We start from the raw sequence: 26,304 nt of genomic DNA on the forward strand, positions 1-26,304 counted from the left end.
TTGAATCTTGGATGTGGGAAGGACGGCCGCTCGGACCCCCAGATACAGTCTGACGCGCCTTCCTCCTGACAAATGGGAAACGGGAAGGTCACGGTTGGACGTGACTGCTCAGGGGCAGGTCGGTGAATTCATACCTCTTCGATGAACGCGCAGCCGTGTCTTCATTTGCTTTCCTCTTGGAAGGATTGTCCGGCGCGGGAGCCGATCTCTTCGAAGTCGCCGAACGTCTCCCCTGCGAAGCACGATACGGTGTGATGGGTAAGATGGAGTAAGAGCACTCTTTTAGAGAAGGCGATTTCTTAATTATTTACCCGAGAAGCAGGAAGAAGGCCTGGATAGTCTGCGGTAATGGACACTTCTGTGCCGTCGTAGCTGGTCTGGTAGAACACTCCCTCCGCAAGCACCACAAATATATCCACGTCTTCTTCGAACCCGAGATCTAGCTCCCGGTTGTGGTCCTCCGGCTATGGGCGGGACTATAAAATCCCTCGGTGACCTTTCGCCAGTGCTGTCATAAGCAAACAAGCTAGAAGTTTATCAAAAGCAATTTGGAGATGGAAGAAGAAAAAAACAGAGGGGTCGGGCCTTACCCAGCTGGGAGGGTTATACATAGAATACCCGTCTCTAGATTTGATGCAGAGAAATTCCTTTTCCTCCCCTTTGAACAGTTCGGCTAATATCTTAGCCAGAGCGGCAGGGGTATCTGGACCTTTCCAGCCGCAGCGAGAAGCGTCGTCCTCCCCATTATAGTGCCACATGGGAAGCCCTCTGTATTGGAGCGGTTGAACCCCTCGCGCTATGGAAATCGCCATAACCTCGATTACTGTGAGTCCGGACTGAGTGAGCTCTCTTATCCTGCTCATCAGCTGACGAACCTCCGCATTGTCTTCCTCTTCAAGACTTCGGGGACGCCAACTGTGGCGTTTCTTCAACAGGACACGGGCAAATTCAGGAAGACCCTTTCGAATCGGGTCAGGAAGCGCAACGTCCTCTATATAAAACCATTTGGAAGGCCATTCATCAGGTGCCTTCCTTGGTGTGCCGGATGGATATCCGGTATCGGCGACGCGCCACACTTCGGCTCCGCCCACTTCAAATATTGACCCTTCGTGATTACGTGGGACGAGACAAAACGGCTTCCTCCACAACTCGAAGTGAGCCTCGACGCCCAGGAAAAGTTCACATAAAGCGACGTAACCCGCAATGTGCAGAATGGAGGCCGGAGTGACATGGTGCAGTTGAAGGCCCTAATATTCCAGAAGCCCTCGGAGGAACGGAAGGATTGGAAATCCGACGCCTCTTAGCAGGTAGGGGACAAAACACACTCGCTCCCCCACGGACGGATTGGGGAAGTCCTCTGCCTGAGTCCCCTCATTGAAGGAAGCTAGCCCCGATCGAACAGGGACTAGATCTGCATGTGGAAGGAATCCCTGCGTTTGCAACTTTATCAAACAGCTATGAGACACGGAACACCTCTCCCACTCGTGAAAGCACAAGTGCTCCCTAGGTGGTTTTGATAATTGATGACAACATATCTCTTGTTGGACTAACACTTCTATCTAGCATGTTTCAGATAAGTTCAACAATGGAGTGGCATGGACTAAAGGTTGTGGGAACTCCTTCAAGATGCTAAGGACAAGGGATTGGCTAAAGCTTCAAGCTCAAGACTCTTCACTTTTACATTTTAGTGATCCAAGATCACATTGAGTCCATAGGAAAAGCCAATACTATTAAGAAGGGATGAGGTGTTGCTTAATGAGCCTCTTGCTTCATGTGCTTAGTGATATGCTCCAAAATCCTCAACTACTTTCCCATATCCACATATGACCTAAACCCTAAGCCAAACTCGGTCCTACCGATTCTTCCTATCCGGCGCCACCGAGTTTCACTTGTCATTAGCCACTGCCAAACCCTAGCAATTCGGTTCTACCGATAAGGATCTCGGTCTCACCGGGATGGGCTTGCAAACTCTCTGTTGCCCATTGCAATATTCTCGGTCCCACCGAGATATGCAATCGGTCCCACCGAGATTGCAATGTAAACTCAGTGTTTCCCCTTTGTAACTTTTCGGTCTCACCGAGTTCCACTCGGTCTCACCGAAAGAGCAAATCGGTCCCACCGAGTTTGCCTGACCAACTCTCTGGTTAGCTAATTACCAAATTCGGTCTCACCGAGTTTGTGTAATCGGTCTCACCGAGATTACGTTATGCCCAAACCCTAACCGAATCGGTCCTACTGAGTTGCATGTCAGTCCCACCAAAATTCCTAACGGTCACTAGGTTTACTACTTTGGTCAGACCGAGTTTATTTATTCGGTCCCACCGAGATTGGAAAACTGTGTAATGGTTGGATTTTGTGTGGAGGCTATATATACCCCTCCACCTCCTTCTCATTCGAGGAGAGAGCCATCAGAACACACACACCATTCCTACTCATATGTTCTGAGAGAGAACCACCTACTCATGTGTTGAGACCAAGACATTCCATTCCTACCATATGAATCTTGATCTCTAGCCTTCCCAAGTTGCTTTCCACTCAAATCTTCTTTCCACCAAATCCAAATCCTATGAGAGAGAGTTGAGTGTTGGGGAGACTATCATTTGAAGCACAAGAGCAAGGAGTTCATTACCTACACACCATTTGTTACTTCTTGGAGAGTGGTGTCTCCTAGATTGGCTAGGTGTCACTTTGGAGCCTCCGACAAGATTGTGGAGTTGAACCAAGGAGTTTGTAAGGGCAAGGAGATCGCCTACTTCGTGAAGATCTACCGCTAGTGAGGCAAGTCCTTCGTGGACGATGGCCATGGTGGGATAGACAAGGTTGCTTCTTCGTGGACCCTTTGTGGGTGGTTGCTTCTTCGTGGACCCTTCGTGGGTGGAGCCCTGTGTGGACTCACGCAACCGTTACCCTTGGGTGGAGCCCTGTGTGGACTCGCGCAACCGTTACCCTTCGTGGGTTGAAGTCTCCATCAACGTGGATGTAGGATAGCACCACCTATCCGAACCACGGGAAAAACATCCGTGTCTCCAAATTGCGTTTGATCTCTCCAAACCCTTCCCTTTACATTCTTGCAAGTTGCATGCTTTACATTCCGCTGCTCATATACTCTTTGCATGCTTGCTTGATATGTATTGTGTGTGTTGAAATTGTGCCTAAACTCCACTTAAACCGAAAAGGCTTAAAAATTGCAACTTTAGCACTAAGTGTCTAATCACCCCCCTCTAGACACATCTACTTCTAGATCCTACAACTCGCCTTTCTATGGGCTGGGACGAGCGGAGGAGCTGGGAGCATTAGCCATGCCAGAACGGTTTCTCCTAAAGCAGTCTCTAGGAATTTCTTCTACGTAGCGCCGAATGGATCTGGGGTCCAATCTCTTTAAATAGGTGCTCTTCCTCGCATGAAGGGGGTGTTATTTGCAAAAATACCCTGACTTTCCACATTCACTCGACACGTGGAGGACAAAGACTATTCAACGCACGAAAGCCAAGGAGGCGACATTGGATCAATGGCTGAATACATACTTGGAGATCGTCGAAGGGAGAACCCGCCTTGCAATGCCGAAGACAGTATGTGTGCCGAGCACCTCGTTATTCAAGACTGGTTTGGGGGCTACTGAGGGAGTCCTGGACTAAGGGGTCCTTGGGCGTCCGGCCTGTTATCCATGAGCCGGACTGATGGGCTGTGAAGACATGAAGGCCGAAGACTGCACCGTGTCCGGATTGGACTCTACTTGGCGTGGAAGGCAAGCTTGGCGACCGAAGATTCCTTCTTATGTAACTGACTCCATGTAAACCCTAGATCCCCTCTGTGTCTATATAAACTGAAGGGGGTAGTCCGGAAACGACAACACATATACTCATTACCATACCCACATAGGCTAGACTTCTAGGGTTTAGCCATTACGATCTCATGGTAGATCCACTCTTGTAACACTCATATTCATCAATATCAATCAAGCAGGATGTAGGGTTTTACCTCCATAGAGAGGGCCCGAACCTGGGTAAAACATCGTGTCCCCTGCCTCCTGTTACCATCCGCCTTAGACGCACAGTTCGGGACCCCCTACCCGAGATCCGCCGGTTTTGACACCGACAGGGGCGCCGCCCCCCTTCCCTAGTCCAATTCGGACCAGAGGGGAAGGGGCGCGCGGCCTGCCCTGGCCGGCCCTCTCTCTCTCCACTAAGGCCCGCGTGACCCATTAGTTCTCCGGGGGGTCCGGTAACCCTCCGGTACTCTAGTTTTCTCTGAAATCACCCGGAACACTTCCAGTGTCTGAATATAGCCGTCCAATATATCAATCTTTATGTCTCGACCATTTTGAGGCTGCTCGTCATGCCCGTGAACACATTCGGGACTCCGAACTACCTTCGGTACATCAAAACACATAAACTCATAATACCGATTGTCACCGAACATTAAGCGTGTGGACCCTACTGGTTCGAGAACTATGTAGACATGATCGAGACATGTCTCCGGTCAATAACAAACAACGGAATCTGGATGTTCATATTGGCTCCCACATATTCTATGAAGATCTTTTATCGGTCAAACCGCATAATGATATATGTTGTTCCCTTTGTCATCGGTATGTTACTTGCTTGAGATTCGATCGTTAGTATATCAATACCTAGTTCAATCTCGTCGCCGGCAAGTCTCTTTACTCGTTCCGTAATGCTACATCCCGTAACCAACTCATTAGCTACATTGCTTGCAAGGCTTATAGTGATGTACATTACCGAGAGGGCCCAGAGATACCTATCCGACAATCGGAGTGACAAATCCTAATCTCGATCTATGCCAACTCAACAAACACCATCGGAGACACCTGTAGTTCACCTTTATAATCACCCAGTTACGTTGTGACGTTTGGTAGCACACAAAGTGTTCCTCCGGTATTCGCGAGTTGCATGATCTAATAGTCATAGGAACATGTATAAGTTATGGAGAAAGCAATAGCAACAAACTAAACGATCATCGTGCTAAGCTAAAGGATGGGTCAAGTCAATCAAATCATTCTCTAATGATGTGATCCCGTTAATCAAATGACAACTCATGTCTATGGTTAGGAAACATAACCATCATTGATTCAACGAGCTAGTCAAGTAGAGGCAAACTAGTGACACTCTGTTTGTCTATGTATTCACACATGTACTAAGTTTCCAGTTAATAAAATTCTAGCATGAATAATAAACATTTATCATGATATAAGGAAATATAAATAACAACTTTATTATTGCCTCTAGGAGTACGACAAGCTCTTTGTTACCTCCATAAACGAGAAACATATCCTTAGTCCTTTTCAGGTATTTCAGGGTGTTCTTGACCGCTGTCCAGTGATCCACTCCTAGATTACTTTGGTACCTCCCTGCTAAACTTATAGCAAGGCACACATCAGGTCTGGTACACAGCATTGCATACATGATAGAACCTATGGCTGAGGCATAGGGAATGACTTTCATTTTCTCTCTATCTTCTGTAGTGGTCAGTTATTGAGTCTGACTCAACTTCACACCTTGTAACACAGGCAAGAACCCTTTCTTTGACTGATCCATTTTGAACTTCTTCAAAACTTTATCAAGGTATGTGCTTTGTGAAAGTACAATTAAGCGTATTGATCTATCTCTATAGATCTTGATGCCCAATATATAAGCAGCTTCACCAAGATCTTTCAAAAAATTCTTATTCAAGTATCCTTTTATGCTATCCAGAAATTCTATATCATTTCCAATCAATAATATTAGAAATGCTACAGAGCTCCCACTCACTTTCTTGTAAATACAGGCTTCTCCAAAAGTCTGTATAAAACCATATGCTATGATCACATTATCAAAGCATATATTCCAACTTCGAGAGGCTTGCACCAGTCCATAAATGGATCGCTGGAGCTTGCACATTTTGTTAGCACCTTTAGGATCGACAAAACCTTCTGGTTGCATCATATACAAGTCTTCTTTAAGATATCCATTAAGGAATGCAGTTTTGACATCCATTTGCCAAATTTCATAATCATAAAATGCAGCAATTGCTAACATGATTCGGACAGACTTAAGCATCGTTACAGGTGAGAAGGTCTCATCGTAGTCAACTCCTTGAACTTGTCGAAAACCTTTCGCAACAAGTCGAGCTTTGTAGACAGTAACATTACCGTCAGCGTTAGTCTTCTTCTTGAAGATCCATTTATTCTCTATGGCTTGCCGATCATCGGGCAAGTCAACCAAAGTCCACACTTTGTTCTCATACATGGATCCCATCTCAGATTTCATGGCTTCAAGCCATTTCGCGGAATCTGGGTTCATCATCGCTTCATCATAGTTCGTAGGTTCGTCATGGTCTAGTAACATGACTTCCAGAATAGGATTCCCGTACCACTCTAGTGTGGATCGTACTATGGTTGACCTACGAGGTTCAGTAGTAACTTGATCTGAAGTTTCATGATCATCATCATTAGCTTCCTCACTAATTGGTGTAGGAATCACTGGAACTGATTTTTCTAATGAACTACATTCCAATTCGGGAGAAGGTACAATTACCTCATCGAGTTCTACTTTCCTCCCACTCACTTCTTTTGAGAGAAACTCCTTCTCTAGAAAGGATCCATTCTTAGCAACAAATATCTTGCCTTCGGATCTATGATAGAAGGTGTACCCAACAATCTCCTTTGGGTATCCTATGAAGACACATTTCTCCGATTTGGGTTCGAGCTTATCAGGTTGAAGCTCTTTCACATAAGCATCGCATCCCCAAACTTTAAGAAACGACAACTTAGGTTTCTTGCCAAACCACAGTCCATATGGTGTTGTCTCAACGAATTTAGATGGTGCCCTATTTAACGTGAATGCAGCTGTCTCTAAAGCATAACCCCAAAATGATAGCGGTAAATCGGTAAGAGATATAGAATGCACCATATCTAATAAAGTATGATTATGACGTTCGGACACACCATTACGCTGTGGTATTCCAGGTGGCATGAGTTGCGAAACTATTCCACATTGTTTCAAATGAAGACCAAACTCATAACTCAAATATTCACCTCCACGATTAGATCGTAGAAACTTTATTTTATTGTTACAATGATTTTCCACTTCACTCTGAAATTCTTTGAACTTTTCAAATGTTTCAGACTTATGTTTCATTAAGTAGATATACGCATATCTACTCAAATCATCTGTGAAGGTTAGAAAATAACGATACCCGCCACGAGCCTCAACACTCATCGGACCGCATACATCAGTATGTATTATTTCCAATAGGTCAATTGCTCACTCCATTGTTCCGGAGAACAGAGTCTTAGTCCTCTTGCCCATGAGGCATGGTTTGCAAGCATCAAGTGATTCATAATCAAGTGATTCCAAAAGCCCATCAACATGGAGTTTCTTCATGCGCTTTACACCAATATGACCTAAACGGCAGTGCCACAAATAAGTTGCACTATCATTATTAACTTTGCATCTTTTGGCTTTAATATTATGAATATGTGTATCACTACAATCGAGATTCAACAAAAATAGACCACTCATCAAGGGTGCATGGCCATGAAAGATATTACTCCTATAAATAGAACAACCATTATTCTCTTATTTAAATGAATAACCGTCTCGCATCAAACAAGATCTAGATATAATGTTCATGCTCAATGCTGGCACCAAATAACAATTATTTAGGTCTAAAACTAATCCCGACGGTAGATGTAGAGGTAGCGTGCTGATGGAGATCACATCGACTTTGGAACCATTTCCCATGCGCATCGTCACCTCGTCCTTAGCCAATCTTCGTTTAATCCGTAGCCCCTGTTCGAGTTGCAAATATGAGCAACAGAACCAATATCGAATACCCAGGCGCTACTATGAGCATTAGTAAGGTACACATCAATAACATGTATATCAAATATACCTTTCACTTTGCCATCCTTCTTATCCGCCAAATACTTGGGGCAGTTCCGCTTCCAGTGACCAGTCCCTTTGCAGTAGAAGCACTCAGTTTCAAGCTTAGGTCCAGACTTGGGCTTCTTCCCTTGAGCAGCATCTGGCTTGCTGTTCTTCTTAAAGTTCCCCTTCTTCCCTTTGCCCTTTTTCTTGAAACTAGTGGTCTTGTTAACCATCAACACTTGATGATCCTTCTTGATTTCTACCTCCGCAGCCTTTAGCATTGCGAAGAGCTCGGGAATTGTCTTTTCCATCCCTTGCATATTATAGTTCATCACGAAGCCTTTATAGCTTGGTGGCAGTGATTGAAGAACTCTGTCAATGACACTATCATAAGGAAGATTAACTCCCAACTGAGTCAAGTGGTTATGGTACCTAGACATTCTGAGTATGTGTTCACTAACAGAACTATTCTCCTGCATCTTGCAACTATAGAACTTGTTGGAGACTTCATATCTCTCAACTCGGGCATTTTCTTGAAATATTAACTTCAACTCCTGGAACATCTCATATGCTCCATGACGTTCAAAACGTCTTTGAAGTCCCGATTCTAAGTCGTAAAGCATGGCACACTGAACTATCGAGTAGTCATCAGCTTTGCTCTACCACACGTTCATAACGTTCGGAGTTGCTCCTGCAACGGGTTTTTCACTTAGCGGTGCTTCTAGGACGTAATTCTTGTGTGCAGCAATGAGGATAATCCTCAAGTTACGGAGCCAGTCTGTGTAGTTGCTACCATCATCTTTCAACTTAGCTTTCTCTAGGAACGCATTAAAATTCAACGGAACGGTGGCATGGGCCATTTATCTACAACAACATAGATATGCAAAAACTATCAGGTACTAAGTTCATGATAAATTGAAGTTCAATTAATCATATTACTAAAGAACTCCCACTTAGATAGACATCCCTCTGGTCATCTAAATGATCACGTGATCCATATCAACTAAACCATGTTCGATCATCACGTGAGATGGAGTAGTTTTCAATGGTGAACATCACTATGTTGATCATATCTACTATATGATTCACGTTCGACCTTTCGGTCTCAGTGTTCTGAGGCCATATCTGCTTATGCTAGGCTCGTCAAGTTTAACCCAAGTATTCTGCACGTGCAAAAACTGGCTTGCACCCATTGTATGTGAACGTAGAGCTTATCACACCCGATCATCACATGGTGTCTCGGTATGACGAACTGTAGCAATGGTGCATACTCAGGGAGAACACTTATACCTTGAAATTTAGTGAGGGGTCATCTTATAATGCTACCGCTGTACTAAGCAAAATAAGATGCATAAAAGATAAACATCACATGCAATCAAAATATGTGATATGATATGGCCATCATCATCTTGTGCCTTTGATCTCCATCTCCAAAGCACTGTCATGATCTCCATCGTCACCGGCTTGACACCTTGATCTCCATCGTAGCGTCGTTATCATCTCGCCAACTATTGCTGCTACGACTATCGCTACCGCTTAGTGATAAAGTAAAGCAATTACATGGCGATTGCATTTCATACAATAAAGCGACAACCATATGGCTCCTGCCAGTTGCCGATAACTGATACAAAACATGATCATCTCATACAACAATTTATATCTCATCATTTTGACCATATCACATCACAACATGCCCTGTAAAAACAATTTAGACGTCCTCTACTTTGTTGTTGCAAGTTTTACGTGGCTGCTACGAGCTTCTAGCAAGAACCGTTCTTACCTACGCATCAAAACCACAACGATTTTTCGTCATGTGTGTTGTTTTAACCTTCAACAAGGATCCGCCGTTGTCAAACTTGATTCAACTAAAGTTGGAGAAACAGATACCCGCCAGCCACCTGTGTGCAAAGCACGTTGGTAGAACCAGTCTCATGAACGCGGTCATGTAATATTGGTCCGGGCCGCTTCATCCAACAATACTGCCGAATCAAAGTAAGACGTTGGTGGTAAGCAGTATGACTATTATCGCCCACAACTCTTTGTGTTCTACTCGTGCATATCATCTACACATAAACCTGGCTTGGATGCCACTGTTGGGGAACGTAGCATGCAATTTCAATAATTTTCCTACGATCACGCAAGATCTATCTAGGAGATGCATAGCAACGAGAGGGGGAGAGTGTGTCCACGTACCCTCGTAGACCGAAAGCAGAAGTGTTAGGTTAACGTGGTTGATGTAGTCGGACGTCTTCACGATCCAACCGATCCAAGTATCGAACGTACGACACCTCCGTGTTCAGCACGCGTTCAGCTCGATGACGTCCCTTGAGCTCTTGATCCAGTAGAGGGTCGAGGGAGAGTTTCGACAACATGATGGCATGGTGATGGTGATGGTGATGTGATCCACACAGGGATTCGCCTAAGCACTACGACAATATGACCGGAGGAGTAAACTGTGGAGGGGGGCACTGCACACGGCTAAGAGAAATCTTGGTGTGTCTTTGGGGTGCCCCTGCCCCCGTATATAAAGGGGGGAGGAAGAGGTGGACGGCCCAAGGGGGCGCGCCAAGGGGGAGTCCTACTTGGACTCCTAGTCCAAGTAGGATTCGGCCCCCCTCCTTCCAATCAACGGAAAGGGGAAAGGGGAAAGAAGACAGAAGGAGAAGGAAAGAGGGGGGGTCGTGCCCCTCCCCTTGTCCAATTCGGATTGGGCAAGGTGGGGGCCGCCACCTCCCGTGGCCTGCCTCCTTTCCTCCACTATGGCCCATTAGGCCCATTAACTTTCCCGGGGGGTTCCGGTAACCTCCCTGTACTCTAAAAAATCCCCGATCCTTCTCAGAACCATTCCGATGTCCGTTTATAACCTTCCAATATATCAATCTTTACCTCTCAACCATTTCGAGACTCATCGCCATGTCCATGATCTCATCCAGGACTGCAAACAATCTTCGGTCACCAAAACACATAACTCATAATACAAATCGTCATCGAACGTTAAGCGTGTGGACCCTACGGGTTCGAGCACTATGTAGACATGACCGAGACACATCTCCGGTCAATAACCAATAGTGGAAACTGGATGCTTATATTGGCTCCTACATATTCTACGAAGATCTTTATTGGTCAAACCGCACAACAATATATGTTATTCCCTTTGTCATCGGTATGTTACTTGCCCGAGATTCGATCGTCGGTATCATCATACTTAGTTCAATCTCGTTTCTGGAAAGTATCTTTACTCATTCAGTAATGCATCATCCCGTGACTAACTCATTAGTTACATTGCTTGCAAGGCTTATAGTGATGTGCATTACCGAGAGGGCCCAGAGATACCTCTCCCATACTCGGAGTGACAAATCCTAATCTCGATCTATGCCAAATCAACAAACACCATTGGAGACACCTGTAGAGCATCTTTATAATCACCCAGTTACGTTGTGACGTTTGATAGCACACAAGGTGTTCCTCTGGTATTCGGGAGTTGCATAATCTCATAGTCAGAGATGTATAAGTCATGAAGAAAGCAATAGCAATAAAACTAAATGATCATTATGCTAAGCTAATAGATGGGTCTTGTCCATCACATCATTCTCTAATGATGTGATCCCGTTCATCAAATGACAACCCATGTCTATGGTCAGGAAACTTAACCATCTTTGATTAACGAGCTAGTCAAGTAGAGGCATACCAGAGACACTCTGTTTGCCTATGTATTCACACATGTACTAAGTTTCCGGTTAATACAATTCTAGCATGAATAATAAACATCTATCATGATATAAGGAAATATAAATAACAGATTTATTATTGCCTCTAGGGCATATTTCCTTCACACTCAAGCCCTATACAAGCAACACAACAAGAGGAACTGCGGCTAGGCCTTCACATTGCACCATTGCTACAAGGACTAGTTGGCAATGAAAAGTGGATTTGGAGGAAATTCCAGACCACACCGAAGAGATCACGGATTAGCAGATCCGTTGAAGCCGGTGACAAGGAGGATGGAAACCCATACAAGAGGTCGGGTGGGCAAAAACTTGCAAAAAAAGAGAGGAAGAACCGGGGAGGCGTTGGTGCCTACAAGGTGGAGCTTTGTGCTATGATTGAGATCGAGAAAGCATTTACGAGAGTGAAAGCAAAGAAGAGAAGGTGGCAAGGTGGAACGAGCTCAAGTGCTTGGAGGACGAGAAGTGAATGTCAAAGTTGGCGGCCGAAGAGAGGAAGGTGAAGGCGGATGAGCATAGGATTTTACTCGAGGAACAAAGGCTTGCAAATGAAAAGAAGGATGAAGAGCGGACTATCATGTTCATGAACCATGAATGATGGATGCCACGACAAGGAAGTATCGGGAGCTCAGTCGTGTGGAGACCATGGCCCAATCGAAAGTCTCTCATGGAGGTGATTGGTGGTGACCATGGGGGTGATGGTGGTGGTGTCCATGGATGGGACAGTGGTGGTATCTATGGAGGAGATGGTGGTGCTGGTGTCCATGGATGTGACGGTGGTGGTGTCTATGGAGGAGATGGTGGTGGTGATGATTTCCTTGGAGGTGATGGCGGTGGTGATGAGCACAAAAGTGCTTGAGTTGATTTATTGCCTCAGTAGACAAACTATATGCATGTTTATAGTTGATTTATTATGTATGTTTTGTCCAAACCATTCGAATAATTGATGAAATAATGCCAAATTGTTTGAAACGTACATGACAAAGACCGTGCCCTAAATTTTCTCCTTTTTATGCAAGAAAACTTCCAATTTATTCATCTTCAGTCATTGCAGTCAACAAACACCAACAATAATTAAAATTACATCAAGGTCCGTGGACCACCTAGCGACGACTATGAGAACAGGAGCGAGCCAATGGTGCGCCGCCATCGTCGCCCCTCCCTTGTTGGAGCCGGGCAAACCTTGTTGTAGTAGATAGTCAAGAAGTCATCGTGCTAAGGCCCCGTAGGACCAGTGCACCAGAGCATCAACCATCGTCAATGAAAAAGTCATGATTGAAAGGATCAAATATGTAAACACCCAAACGAAGACGAATGTATCCAAACAGATCCACTGAAGACCAGCACCGACCTAATCCCGCGGGATCCAACGGAGACACACCTCCACACGCCCTCCAACGATGCTAGACGCACCATCGGGGCAGAGATAGAATGTGGGAGACATTATTCCTACCGAGGGACATCGCTGCCGCCACACAGTCCCAACCATGATGCTAAACCTAACAAGAACGAGAATGGGGTCCTTCCCGCGGCTGGGGGCTGAGGTTCTCCGCACCTCTATGGCCCAAAGGCCATTGGAGATGGAGCGGACCGGCGGCTGCGCTGACAGGAGGAGGCGAAAGCTTGAGATCTTTACTTGTGCCCCAAATTTTCTTTGAAGTTAAATATAGCGATTCGGCTAAGTACGGCCCCTGTTTAACTCCTCAAAATTATAATAAGTTAAGTATAAGAAATCATATAAAGAGTTAAAATACAAGGTATCGGCTAGAGATGCCCTAAGAGCATGTTCTTCGCACCTATGAGGCTTATAATCTACTCTCTCTCTCTACTCTTAATGAAAATGGCAGGCAGTTACTTATTTTAAATAAGGCATGAAAAAGATACAACACATCATAAGCATATATACCCGTCTTTCACATAACTAGAATGCACACATTAAAAGCTCAAATCAGCGAACCAAAATGTGGTTGGATGATTAGAGGGACAGTGGTATTTCCAGCCCACGAAGGTTCAAGTCCTGGTGCTCGCATTATTCCTGGATTATTTCAGGATTTCCGGTGATGCGTCCTCAGTGGGAGGAGACCCGCCGACGACAAGGTGCCTACGGCAACTTCATAAATCTCAAGATGATATGTCGGCTCAGTCTCTTGGAGGTGTTTATAGGGGCAGGGTGTGCGTGCGGGTCTGTACTGATGTTTAAAAAAAAAAGCTCAAATCATGGTGCCGGTTAGCCGCACGATTTTGTGATCGCTCTGCTGGAAGCACACGAACGCTAATCCCGATCCACCTACGTACGCACAAACGTCGTGTATACGTACCAGCTTTGGGCTGATCGTACGTGGAGACATATAAACAAGAGAAACCACGCAGAAGGCTGAGAAAAACCATTTTATATTAGTCGTCGCAGGATGACAGAAGAACCCTAGCTACGTAGTACAAGAACAATGCTGATCGCACAGCCTCGACGCCATGGCTATATATATGTGACATGTCTCTACGATATACCATACGCAGCAACCATTTGCTACACATTACAATCGAAGTACCACAAGCAATGGCTTCTGCCATTCCTTCTCTGCTGTTCTGCCTGCTCGTTCTCGCCCCTCATCTCGGTAGCTCCTACCACACCAGCTTCATCAATGGCGGGAAGCAGACCTTCGTCCGCTCGTCCGATTCGATGGCCCCGCCGACCTGCTCGCCAGCGCCTTCAGGTGAAGTGTCGATCGCATTACTACTAAAGTACATCAGAACGTGCACTTACTAATCAACTTGTCGACACATATGCACAGATGGCGGTGAAGTACCGGCAGGACGCCTACCTGTAGTGCACCGGCTGAGCCCGTGCTCTCCTTCCGGCGCCGGCGAGGGCCAAAGCATGCTATCTGCCGGCGACGCCTTCGACCGCGACTCCCTCCGCCTGCGCGCTCTCTTCGGCGAGTCGGAGCCGGAGGACTCCAAGGCTGGCCTCACCATCCCCGCGACCGGCGCTCCCCTCGCGGCTCTTCCGGGCGCGGCGGACTACAGCGTCGTCGTCGGCTTCGGCACCCCGGTGCAGAAGCTCGCCGTGGGCTTCGACACGGCCACGGTGGGGGCCACGCTGCTCCAGTGCAAGCCGTGCTCCGCCGACGGGGACCCGTGCGTCAGGTCCTTCGACCCCTCCCGGTCGCACTCCCTCGCCCAGATCCCGTGCGCCTCGCCAGATTGTCCCCTCAGGGCTTGCAACGGGCCCAGGAGCTGCACGGTCGCCCTGAAGAAGAAGGGCGCCGTGCTGCTCAACGCCACCGTCGTCACCGACACGCTCACGTTCTCGAGGTCGGTCCATGCCGACGAGTTCAGGTTCGCTTGCTTGGAGATGGGCGCCGCCGCCGACACGACGACGGAGAGGTCGTCCGGAGTCCTAGACCTCAGCAGGGAGCGCCACTCGCTGGCGTCACGGGTCCTTGTGTCTCCGGACACGGTCGCCTTCTCCTACTGCCTGCCGGCGGACCCGGGCTTCCCGGGTTTCCTCTCCCTGGGCGCGACCCGGCCGGAGCGCTCGGGCCGCGGCGTGGTGGGCGGCTACGCCACCGTATGGGACAAGGCTTCCCACCCGAACCTCTACTTCCTCCGGCTCGTCGGCGTGAGCGTGGGCGTGCGGCATCTCCGCGTCCCGCCCGCCGCGCTCGCCAGCGACGCGCTGCTGGAGGTGCACACCACCTTCAACTACCTCAGCCACCACGTGTACGCGGCTCTCCGGCACGAGTTCAGGGAGCAAATGCGGGAGTACCGCCGGGCGCCGCCGCTGGGGGAGCTCGAGACGTGCTACGACTTCTCGCGGGAGAGCTCTTACTCGGTGCCGATGATCACCCTGAGGTTCCACGGCGGGGCGGAGCTCGTCATCGACCACATGCTGTACTTCAAAGACCCCAGAAACGTCTTCGGCGTGGCGTGCCTCGCGTTCGCGCCGGCGCCGGCCTACGCGCCCGCCGGCGTCGCGGTGGTCGGGTCGATGGCGCAGGCCAACATGGAGGTGGTCTACGACGTGCGTGGTGGCAAGGTTGGCTTCGTCCCAAACGGCTGCTAACTCGTCGATCAAATCATCAAATAAGGATCGATCGAGCACGCGCGTAGCATGCTCTCATCGATCAGCCATCATGCGTACCCAGCATGTTGGTACAGTTTGCTTGCTTCAAATCGATAATAAGACTGTCATAAAAGTGACGTTGGTGTGTAAGTGTGGAGTGGAGTTATCTTCACGCAGATGAATAAGCAGCAGCTACATATATGCTGTCGCTGCAGATTTGCATTTTTTCCAGATATATGTAACCACTGCTTACTCTTGATTTTATTTCAAACAAGGAGAGTGTTGACGTATAAATGCTTAGCTCAGCTTTCCCCATCAGTTTGAGTTTTTGTGTAACCTGATTGATGCATGCAATTCTATATGATATCCAAGCCAATAGGTCTTGAGTTCATAACCCTGCCAACGCCTACATGGCTACATCGATCTTATGTTTAAGGGCTAAAATAGTCTAGACGTGAGGAGGGGTGTTGAAATATATTGCACTCCTTTCTCCATCAATTCGGATTTTTGGATGACTTGACTGGAACATGAATTCAACATGGTATCGGTGACAAGATATCTTGAGTTCAAGACCCGGCTGATACAGTTTAATAAAAAAATAATTGCAACCATTTTTGGTCCACGTTTAGGTCCGAGGAAGCCACACGTGAAGTGTTGACGTATAAATGCCTAGCACACCTTTCCCCATCAGCTTGAGCTTTTGGGTGAACTGGATGTGGCTGGTGTGTGCAGTTCTACAAAGGGGATCTTCATATGTTCTGTCGAGGGATTGTTTGTTGGGTCCCTCGATACATGATGTATCTTGGGCACACAAGGTGGTCTAAGAACCTGAATGTAATTTTTACTTTTGGTGTTTTTTTACTATTTTGACAAATGTATCTTGTGTTGGGAAACGCAGTATTTCAAAAAAATTCCTATGATCATGCAAGATCTATCTAGGTGATGCATAGCAACGAGAGGGGAGAGTGTGTCCACGTACCCTCGTAGACCGAAAGCGGAAGCGTTTAGTAACGCGGTTGATGTAGTCTAACGTCTTCGCGATCCAACCGATCCTAGCACCGAACGCACGGCATCTCCGTGTTCAGCAAACATTCAGCACGATGACGTCCCTCGAGCTCTTGATCTAGTTGAGGACGAGGGAGAGTTCCGTCAGCACGACGGCGTGGCAACGGTGATGATGAAGTTACCGGCGCAGGGCTTCGCCTAAGCACTACGACGATATGACCAAGGTGGTAAACTGTGGAGGGGGCACCGCACACGGCTAAGAGATTGTCTGTTGTCCTTTGGGGTGCCTCCCTGCCCCCGTATATAAAGGAGGGAGGAGGAGGCCGGCGGCCAGGGAGGAGGCGCGCCAGGGGGGAGTCCTACTAGGACTCCAAACCTAGTAGGAATCCCCCCCCCTTTCCTAATCCAAGAGGGGGAAGGAGGGAAGGAGAGGGAGAGGGGAAGGAAGGGGGCCGGCCGCGCCCCCTCCCCCTAGTCTAATTCGGGCTGCCCTTGGGGTCACCTTGTGGCCTTCCCTCTCCTTCTTCCTTATGGCCCATCAAGGCCAATAACTTCCCCGGGGGGTTCCGGTAACCCCTCGGTTCCCCGATAAATATCTGAAATGTCCCGAAACCATTCGGGTGTCCGAATACCTTCGCCCAATATATCAATCTTTACCTCTCTACCATTTCGACACTCCTCGTTATGTCTGTGATCTCATCCGGGACTCCGAACAATCTTCGGTCATCAAATCACATAACTCATAATATAAATCGTCATCGAACGTTAAGCGTGCGGACCGTACGAGTTCGAGAACTATGTAGACATGACCGAGACACATCTCCGGTCAATAACCAATAGCGGAACTTGGACGCTCATATTGGCTCCTACATATTCTACGAAGATCTTTTATCGGTCAAACCGCATAACAACATACGTTGTTCCCTTTATCATCGGTATGTTACTTGCCCGAGATTCGATCGTCGGTATCATCATACCTACTTCAATATCGTTACCGGCAAGTCTCTTTAGTCGTTCCGTAATGCATCATCCCATAACCAACTCATTGGTCACACTGCTTGCAAGACTTATAGTGATGTGCATTACCGAGAGGGCCCAAAGATACCTCTCCGATACTCGGAGTGACAAATCCTAATCTCGATCTATGCCAACTCAACAAACACCATCGGAGACACCTGTAGAGCATTTTTATAATCACCCAGTTACGTCGTGATGTTAGATAGCACACAAAGTGTTCCTTCGGTATTCGGGAGTTGCATAATCTCATAGTCAGAGGAAGATGTATAAGTCATGAAGAAAGCAATAGCAATAAAACTAAACGATCATTATGCTAAGCTAACGGATGGGTCTTGTCCATCACATCATTCTAATGATGTGATCACGTTCATCAAATGACAACACATGTCTATGGTCAGGAAACTTAACCATCTTTGATTAACGAGCTAGCCAAGTAGAGGCATACTAGGGACATTCTGTTTGTCTATGTATTCACACATGTACTAAGTTTCCGGTTAATACAATTCTAGCATGAATAATAAACATTTATCATGATATAAGGAAATATAAATAACAACTTTATTATTGCCTCTAGGGCATATTTCCTTCATCTTGGGCGCATAAAAAGTAGTTTTAGGGCATCTCCAACATTAGTCCATAAACCGGACATCGCATCCGTCCGCGAACAGGGAGGGATCAATCCGTGGACATGGGGACATGGTTGCGGGAGCCGGCCATCCAAAACTACACTAGTACAAAAAGGGTCATTTGTCCCGGTTCTAGAGGGCCTTTAGTCCCGGTTCTGGAACCGGGACTAAAGGGTCGTTACTAAAGCCTCCCCCCTCTACTCCCGGTGTAAGAACCGGGACTAAAGGCCGTCCACGTGGCCGTTGTCTGGAGCTCCAACTTTAGTCCCGTTTACGAAAAAAATTTGATTTTTTAATTGTTTTTTAATTTTTAATGTTTTTAAATTTTCAAATTTCTGAATTATTTTCCAATCTAATCTGTAATCACCCCTCATCACTGCTCAATTAAACCTCTAATCTCTAATCACCCCTCATCATTCTAAATCATCTAACTTCCCGGCCGGTCACAACCGGGACTAAAGGTATTTTTACTAAAAAAATGAAAAAAAAATAATTTTTTTGAATTTTTTTTATTTTCAAATTTCTGAATTATTTTTCAATTTAATCTATAATCACCCCTCATCACTGCTCAATTAAACCGGACACCGCATCCGTCCGCGAACAGGGAGGGATCAATCCGTGGACATGGGGACATGGTTGCGGGAGCCGGCCATCCAAAACTACACTAGTACAAAAAGGGTCATTTGTCCCGGTTCTAGAGGGCCTTTAGTCCCGGTTCTGGAACCGGGACTAAAGGGTCGTTACTAAAGCCTCCCCCCTTTAGTCCCGGTGTAAGAACCGGGACTAAAGGCCGTCCACGTGGCCGCTGTCTGGAGCTCCAACTTTAGTCCCGTTTACGAAAAAAAATTGATTTTTTAATTGTTTTTTAATTTTTAATGTTTTTAAATTTTCAAATTTCTGAATTATTTTCCAATCTAATCTGTAATCACCCCTCATCACTGCTCAATTAAACCTCTAATCTCTAATCACCCCTCATCATTCTAAATCATCTAACTTCCCGGCCGGTCACAACCGGGACTAAAGATATTTTTACTAAAAAAATGAAAAAAAAATTAATTGTTTTGAAATTTTTTTATTTTCAAATTTCTGAATTATTTTTCAATTTAATCTATAATCACCCCTCATCACTGCTCAATTTAACCTCTAATTTCTAATCACCCATCATCACTGCTCAATTTAACCTTTAATCTCTAATCACCCCTCATCATTCTAAATCATCTAACTTCCCGATAGGTCACCCATCCTCTCACTACTCCAGCCTGAGCACGCTTAACTTCCGGGTTCTATTCCCCCTCGTTTCCAAGTCTGCACTTATTGTTTTCCTGACAATAGTAACACTACTATTTCTTGAATAAGTAGTTTGACCATATTTGACCAAAATTCTAAAAAATGTAATAATTATTTAGTAACACTAATATTCTTGAATAATTATTTAGTAACACTAATACTTCTTGAATAAGTAGTTTGACCTGATTTAACCAAAATTCAAAAAAAAACTGAAATTTGAGCATAACTTTTTTTCCTTTTAGAATTTGAGCATAAATTTTTGTGCTGAACATTTTGATATATTATACGTTTTTTCGACATCGTATGCAAAAGTTATAGCCATTTTACTTTTTTATGACACTTTTTTGCAAAACATGTCCAAATTTAAGTTTTTTAATTTTCCTAACTAGTAGATGTAGTAATATAACTACATCTCGAAGGATTTTATTTTTTGAAGTTTTTATCATTTTCTTTTGCTTTTTTACAAAACTGAAAAGGCGATCCATGGGGGGTGTAGAGTTAGAAAATGGGACCTTTAGTTCCGGTTTGAGGCACGAACCGGGACTAAAGGGCATTGCACCCTTTAGTCCCGGTTTGTGTCTCAAACCGGGACTAAATGTCTAATCTTTAGTCCCGGTTTGATATACGAACCGGGACTAAAGGGCATCGCACCCTTTAGTCCCGGTTCGTGTCTCAAACCGGGACTAAAGGGCTCATTTGAATTGGGACTAATGCCTTTAGCCGCACGAACCGGGACCAATGCTCACATTAATCCCGGTTCGTAACTGAACCGGGACTAATGGGCTTATCTGGCCCGAACGAAAGCCCTGTTTTCTACTAGTGCTAGGCCGGATGGGTTACATGCAAACCAGATGATTTCCATACAAGCCGGACAAAACCATTTACATTTCGGACATATTTCAAATAAACTACACCGGACTAGGCTGAATCTAGTCTAATGCCGGCCATGACGGATCTCCATTCCAACGGCATGTATTCCCTATGCTAGGCAGCCCACTCATCAAACTGTTGTGAGCCCCGAAGGGATATGCTTCAGCAGGAGGAGAAGAATAGCCTCCCTCCGCCACCGTGAAGCACGGATCAGGGTTGGTTTTGGGGCAGGGGAAGACGGTCGTCGTGGCCTACAAACCCCTCACCAGGCAAGTCACCGGTTGTGCAACCCGGGAGGCGGTAGCAGTGGCCTTCGTGGTACCCAAGCGACGGCAGCGGCCTCCCATGTTCTACTTTTCCTTATTATCGGCAACAGATGCGGGCATGCCTCCTTCGTCGTTGTGGCGCAGGGGCGCGACCGACGCGTTGTTGGCGAAGTCGTCGTCCATGCCCTAGGCAAATCACTCCGCCGCTGTGTCAAAGTGCGCTAACATGGCTTCTTTCTCCGCCCGTCGATGTGTTGCCGCCATCGCTCACGCAGGATTTATCGGGAGACGGCATTGGTCAGCATGGACGGTCGAGAACGACCTGGCAATGGCAATGGCGCCTACTTCGGAGGGCTTACTGACAAGCCAACGTGTAACCAGCTGGCACGCCGGGCAACCCAGCTAGCTCCAATGTTAGTGATCTCCTTCTGCTCGGGCGAGAGGTTGTCCCAGAGGGATGTGGAGCTCGATGAGGCCATGGCGGATGTGGTGCAAGGAGGAGACTGATGTCGGGGTGTTGTGTGGTTTGTCCGGCGCGTGCTCACGCTTAAATAGTGGGTGGATGTGAGGCGTCAACCAGAGAGTTGTTTAATGTTGGTCGGCAGAGGGATGGACGTGTGGCGCTCGGAATGCCAGAGTGTGTTCCTTGGCACAAGCGCTGGTTTAATGAAGGTAGGCGGGCAGACGGGTGCCCTTTTAATGCGGAGAGAAAGCGGGTGCAGCGTGCATGCAGCGAGCGACGCTCTCGTCCAACAAGACGCTTCAATGCTGGCGCCAGTGAGAGGTCACGTCTGCTTTAGACTGGCTTTAGTGCGGAGCGTAAACTCTAGAGGAAAAGAGCGCAGGTGAGGGAGAGGATTTTGGGTAGGCCAGGTTTGTTAGAAGCGGGCGTGGCAGCGGTTCTGACTCCCGCAATCACCTGTTTGATTCTGGTTCATGGAAAAAAAAGACGTTCGAACCGGCTCATGAATGGATATAGAGCCCACGTTGAATGGCAAAACGCATCCGAACCGTATGGTCCGGACGGTTACGGGCGCTTCTTCGTCTTCTTCTTGGTCCTCCCGTGCGTTTCTAGACAGAGCTCCGCGGTAATCGGTCACATACGAACACGACGTCACCACCCATGATTCTTTCTCTCTCATCGTGCTCAAATTATTCGTTTCCGCTTAGGCGTAGGGGCGAACGGACGGCAGCTGGATCGCTCGCACCGGCACCGATGGAGCTAGCAGCTTGCTTTGCCAAAATTAGCGCGAGGGGTCAACGAGAGCCAGCCCGGGAGGGGGGCCATTCCCCCACCCCCACCCCCACCCGCCGGTTGGGCAGAGGGAGGCAGCGAGCGAGCGAGGGAGGGAACCACGGCGCGGGGGTGATCGTGGGGTGGGGGGAGCCTGATGGGGTCGTGGCGCAAGGCCTACGGCGCCCTCAAGGACTCCACCAGGGTCGGCCTCGCCAAGGTCCACAGCGACTTCAAGGTCAGCCACCAACCAACGCATGGATGGGTCACTCCTTGTGTGCGATTAATTTCTCTTTTCGATGTGCATTTCCTACCATAATCGATGTGTGATTCACAAGGCTAGCTTTGCTTGGGTTTGTCAGGATTTGGATATTGCCATTGTCAAGGCGACCAACCACGTAGAATGCCCTCCCAAGGAGCGCCACGTCAGAAGTGAGCAATCGATCCGCTCTTTCATCGCCTAGAAAATTTAGGACGGTTTCTCTCGATAATTCAACCCGGAGCCCTCACATGTGAACAGTACCTTGATTTAAAATAGAAAAAAGTTCAAACAATTCTAAAAAAAATTGTGGTGCAAGATGCTCCTGTGCGTGAATTCCGTGCAAAATTTTGTGAAGCTTGGACATTCGAGAAGCTCGTGGCAAAAAAGATAAAATCAGGCATGAACAATGCGATTTCCAAAAATTTCTCAAACATCTGAAATTTGCCTTTTTTCACGAGCTTCACGAATGTCCAAACTTCATAAAATTTTACACGGAGTTAACGCACAGGATCATCTTGCACCACAAAAAAATTGATTTTTTTAAAATTTTTAAATCACGGTACTGTTCATGCCTGGGCTCATCTGAGCCCGGGCACCAAATCGCCACTCTCCGGTTTCTCTTCCTTTTTTGCCAGGCTCATCAGGTTCATCTTGTAAGCTTGTCATTTTGTCTCGCATTGTTGCAAAAATATTCTTGGCATCTTGTAAGTGCCATTTCGTCTCGCATTGTTGCAGAAATATTCTTGGCAACCTCGATGACCTGCCCTCGCGCCGATGTCGCCTACTGCATATACGCCTTGTCCAGAAGGCTGTCCAAGACAAAGAATTGGACAGTGCGTGTCCTTCCTCGTGGCCTCCTATCAATTTCCTCATCTTCCATTCTCATGGTCTAGGTTAGAAAGTAAACCATGTTTCGAGCCTTCTTTTCAGCACATTAACTACTGCATTGTTCATGCCATCTTATTGTAGGTTGCCTTGAAGACGTTGATAGTGATACACAGGCTTCTGCGAGAAGGCGATCCTACTTTCAAGGAGGAGTTCCTGGCCCACTCACACAAAAGAAACCTTTTGCACATGGCGAATTTCAAGGATGGCTCGAGCCCATTAGGTTGGTCCCTTGCAATGCCTCCTTTTCCTCCCAGGAACAGGGAAAAAGATGTGAAACATCCTTGCATCAATGAGGCAAGATACCCCAAGGCAATGGCATTTCCCGATTCATAATCGGTAGAAATGGCACCTCAAATGATTCACCTTGTTCTCGATCTTGGCAGCTTGGGATTGCTCCGCGTGGGTTCGCACCTACGCGCTCTTCCTGGAGGAGCGGCTCGAGTGCTTTAGGAATCTAAAATACGACATCGAAACCGAGCGTCTGATGAGATCTCCCCAGCATTCTGCCAAGGTAGGGACTATGTCTTTTCAGCAATCGTGGCGGCGAAGTTTTGTTTGTTTGCCTTGTGCGGATGGGAAGGTTGTGATCCTGAGAAATGCAGGCACATAGTAGAACCAGGACGATGCCTTGGCTTGATCTTATGGAGCATTTGCCTTCATTGCAGCAGCTGCTCTTCAGGCTTATGGGCTGTCAGGTCAGATCACTGCCTTGTTACGCTACTGGCTCTAAGAACTGTTTACTAGCTGAATTCATGTTTTCACCTTTGCAGCCTGAAGGTTTAGCATGCTCAAACTACCTCATTCAATATGCATTAGCCTTGGTAAACCACAAGCCTTTTTTTTACTACAAAGGTTGTCGTTTGCATTTTGCGAGGTAATATTTGTTCTAGGAAATCTTATGGCCGTGTGTTGCATGCGACAGGCTTTGGAGGAGAGCTTTAAAACATATTGCGCAATCAATGATAGAATCATCAACCTTGTTGATATGGTAAAGTGATTTTTCATGACATTGTCATACATGACTTATATTTGTTAATACCTCTAAAGTATAACCACAGATTTCCGGATCTCATTGGTATGATCCAGTTCTTCGAGAGGCCGAGGTATGATGCTATCAAGGCTATTGCAGTCTATAAAAGAGCTAGCATGCAGGTCTGTCATCTTATTTATGCCAAATTTGTACTCTGTTATGGCTTTGAATTCTAGCTTAGAATTTTTGTCTAATCCGCAGGCAGAAAACCTTGCTGATTTTTACGAATTCTGCAAGGATCTTGAGCTTGACACGACATTCCAGTTTCCTACTCTCAGACAGGTCGGTTCCTCATCATCCTTCTGCACATCTCTTCACCTTGGTCTTGAACAATGGAAGGGTGAATGACTAACTTCTTCATCTCATGATCATGGTGTTCTAATGTGCTTTTCATCGCGCGATGTTCTACAGCCACCCCCATCATTTCTTGCAGCCATGGAGGAGTACATCAGAGAAGTGCCACGTCCCACAATCAGGAGACTGGTGAGTGCAGACCTGTTCTACAAGTAAGTGCAAGTGCCACAGCAGTTCTTTTGTAACACTCTGTTTGGTAACTCTTCCTGTTGCCAAAACAGGACAGCGAGGAGAGGAAGCTACTAACCTACAGCCAGGAAGCTCCAAAAGAACCTAAAAAGCCGGTGGAAGAGGAGCAAGAAGAGCCTGCACAGCCTGAACAAGAACCAGAGCCTGAGCCTGAGCCTGAGCCTGAACAACAACTGCCCGCAATGGAAACCACTGGAGATTTACTCGTATTCTTCTCCATAAGCTATTTTTCTGGTCCATTTCGGTTCATCTCCTCTGAATCTCACTACTGTCCTTTCCTGCTTGCATGCTTCATGCAGAACCTGGATGAGGAGGTGAATCCCTTTGTCGTGGATCTTGATGAACACAACGCGCTTGCACTCGCTATTGTGGCACCAGGTACAGAAGGAGATCACCATATATACCTCTGCTGTCAAGCTCTCTCAAATAGCATCATACAGTAATATACAAGCATGGTTGCCGAAACATTGAGCTCTAATGTCTAATTAACTTACCTGCATTGTTGCTCCCAAATGTTCTTCGAGAAAGTGTCATCGGATGTTTTTTTTGGTCTCTGCTTGTAGGAGATGGAAGCAAAGCATCAACTTGTCAAGATTTGTTTTCTGGCAGCACATCTGGGTGGGAGCTGGCCCTCGTCACTGCTCCAAGCCGCTACACCAGCCAACCAATTGAGACCAAATTGGTCAGCATAGTACCGTTGCTAATTAGCTAGTTCCTGTTAGCCCAATTAATAGTCAGAACTCAGAAGACATTGCCCATGGCTGTAAAATTCAAACTGATGACACTTGCACATTTTCCATCTGATTAACAGGCTGGGGGCTTTGACATAATGCTACTCGACAGCCTCTACGAAGACGGGGCGAGGAGGCAGCAGATCGCCAGCGTGGCCTACAACGGCAGCCTTGGACAAGCCAACAATCCCTTCGAAACGAACGACCCTTTCGCCATGTCCAACAGCTTTGCGCCCCCTTCCAACATCCAGCTGGCAATGGTGACCCAGCAGCAGCAATACTTCCAGGCTCAACAACATCAGCAGCAATACTACTACCAGCCTCAGCTCCAATACTACCAGCCCCGGCTGCAGCAGCAGCATCAGCAGCAGTATTTCCAGGCTCAGCAGCATCAGCACCAGTATTTCCAGCAGCAGCCCCAGTATTGTGTGCATCCGGCCGGAACTTACAATCCGTTTGGTGACCCTTTCACTGACCTTGTAACTCTGGCTGCTCCTTCAAAACAAGGCGATTTAAGTTTGCTCTGAATTGCCCGGCCCTGTTTCTGATCTCAGTCAATATAGATGGGTACTCCCATTCTCAGTAGAGCAACCAGCACAAATTGAATTCTTCTGTTGAGTTAAGATGATGTACAGTTGTACACTGCTGACCTTTGCAATATCCACATTTGGAGCAAACATGACAAGTACAACTGCATTTTTTATACTAAAAACTACTCCCTCTGTCCCATAATGTAAGACGTTTTTTGATACTAGTGTAGTGTCAAAAAACGTCTTACATTATGGGATGGAGGGAATACTTTGAATACTGAAAAAAAATGCTACAGGTAAGAAATTGCACAAATGACATACTAACTCGCCATAAGCCTAAACTACTGCGTATGTGTATC

General features: G+C 46.7%; 2 protein-coding genes across 3 annotated transcripts; both read left to right on the forward strand.

Annotated features, from left to right (window-relative positions):
• The first annotated feature begins 14,130 nt into the window (after positions 1 to 14,130).
• LOC125517433 (aspartyl protease 25-like) lies at positions 14,131 to 15,675 on the forward strand. Its single transcript, XM_048682636.1, has 2 exons — positions 14,131 to 14,304; positions 14,383 to 15,675. Exons 1-2 carry the CDS (start codon positions 14,148 to 14,150, stop codon positions 15,654 to 15,656), a joined length of 1,431 nt encoding a protein of 476 aa, XP_048538593.1. The 5' UTR covers positions 14,131 to 14,147; the 3' UTR covers positions 15,657 to 15,675.
• A 6,099-nt stretch (positions 15,676 to 21,774) lies between these two features.
• Positions 21,775 to 26,141, forward strand: LOC125517264 (putative clathrin assembly protein At5g57200). Of its 2 annotated transcripts, XM_048682444.1 has the most exons (15): positions 21,777 to 22,199; positions 22,324 to 22,393; positions 22,959 to 23,056; positions 23,193 to 23,331; positions 23,495 to 23,622; positions 23,714 to 23,806; positions 23,882 to 23,932; positions 24,034 to 24,099; positions 24,198 to 24,263; positions 24,343 to 24,423; positions 24,553 to 24,624; positions 24,717 to 24,890; positions 24,984 to 25,062; positions 25,248 to 25,366; positions 25,496 to 26,141. In XM_048682444.1, exons 1-15 carry the CDS (start codon positions 22,119 to 22,121, stop codon positions 25,940 to 25,942), a joined length of 1,764 nt encoding a protein of 587 aa, XP_048538401.1. In that variant the 5' UTR covers positions 21,777 to 22,118; the 3' UTR covers positions 25,943 to 26,141. The 2 variants fall into 2 exon arrangements, with proteins under 2 accessions (XP_048538400.1, XP_048538401.1); XM_048682443.1 differs by having other exon boundaries at positions 21,775 to 22,199; positions 24,717 to 25,062.
• The last annotated feature ends 163 nt before the right edge of the window (positions 26,142 to 26,304 follow it).

The sequence above is a fragment of the Triticum urartu genome, chromosome 6 (genome assembly GCF_003073215.2).
Source record: "Triticum urartu cultivar G1812 chromosome 6, Tu2.1, whole genome shotgun sequence".
Classification (NCBI taxonomy): domain Eukaryota; kingdom Viridiplantae; phylum Streptophyta; class Magnoliopsida; order Poales; family Poaceae; genus Triticum; species Triticum urartu.

Coding starts and splice junctions, on each gene's coding strand:
- LOC125517433 (XM_048682636.1), top strand. CDS start 14,148: ATGGCTTCTGCCATTCCTTCTCTGCTGTTCTGCCTGCTCGTTCTCGCC. Junction 14,305..14,382: donor CTGCTCGCCAGCGCCTTCAG/GTGAAGTGTCGA, acceptor ACATATGCACAG/ATGGCGGTGAAGTACCGGCA.
- LOC125517264 (XM_048682443.1), top strand. CDS start 22,119: ATGGGGTCGTGGCGCAAGGCCTACGGCGCCCTCAAGGACTCCACCAGG. Junction 22,394..22,958: donor CAAGGAGCGCCACGTCAGAA/GTGAGCAATCGA, acceptor GCATTGTTGCAG/AAATATTCTTGGCAACCTCG. Junction 25,063..25,247: donor ACTCGCTATTGTGGCACCAG/GTACAGAAGGAG, acceptor CTCTGCTTGTAG/GAGATGGAAGCAAAGCATCA.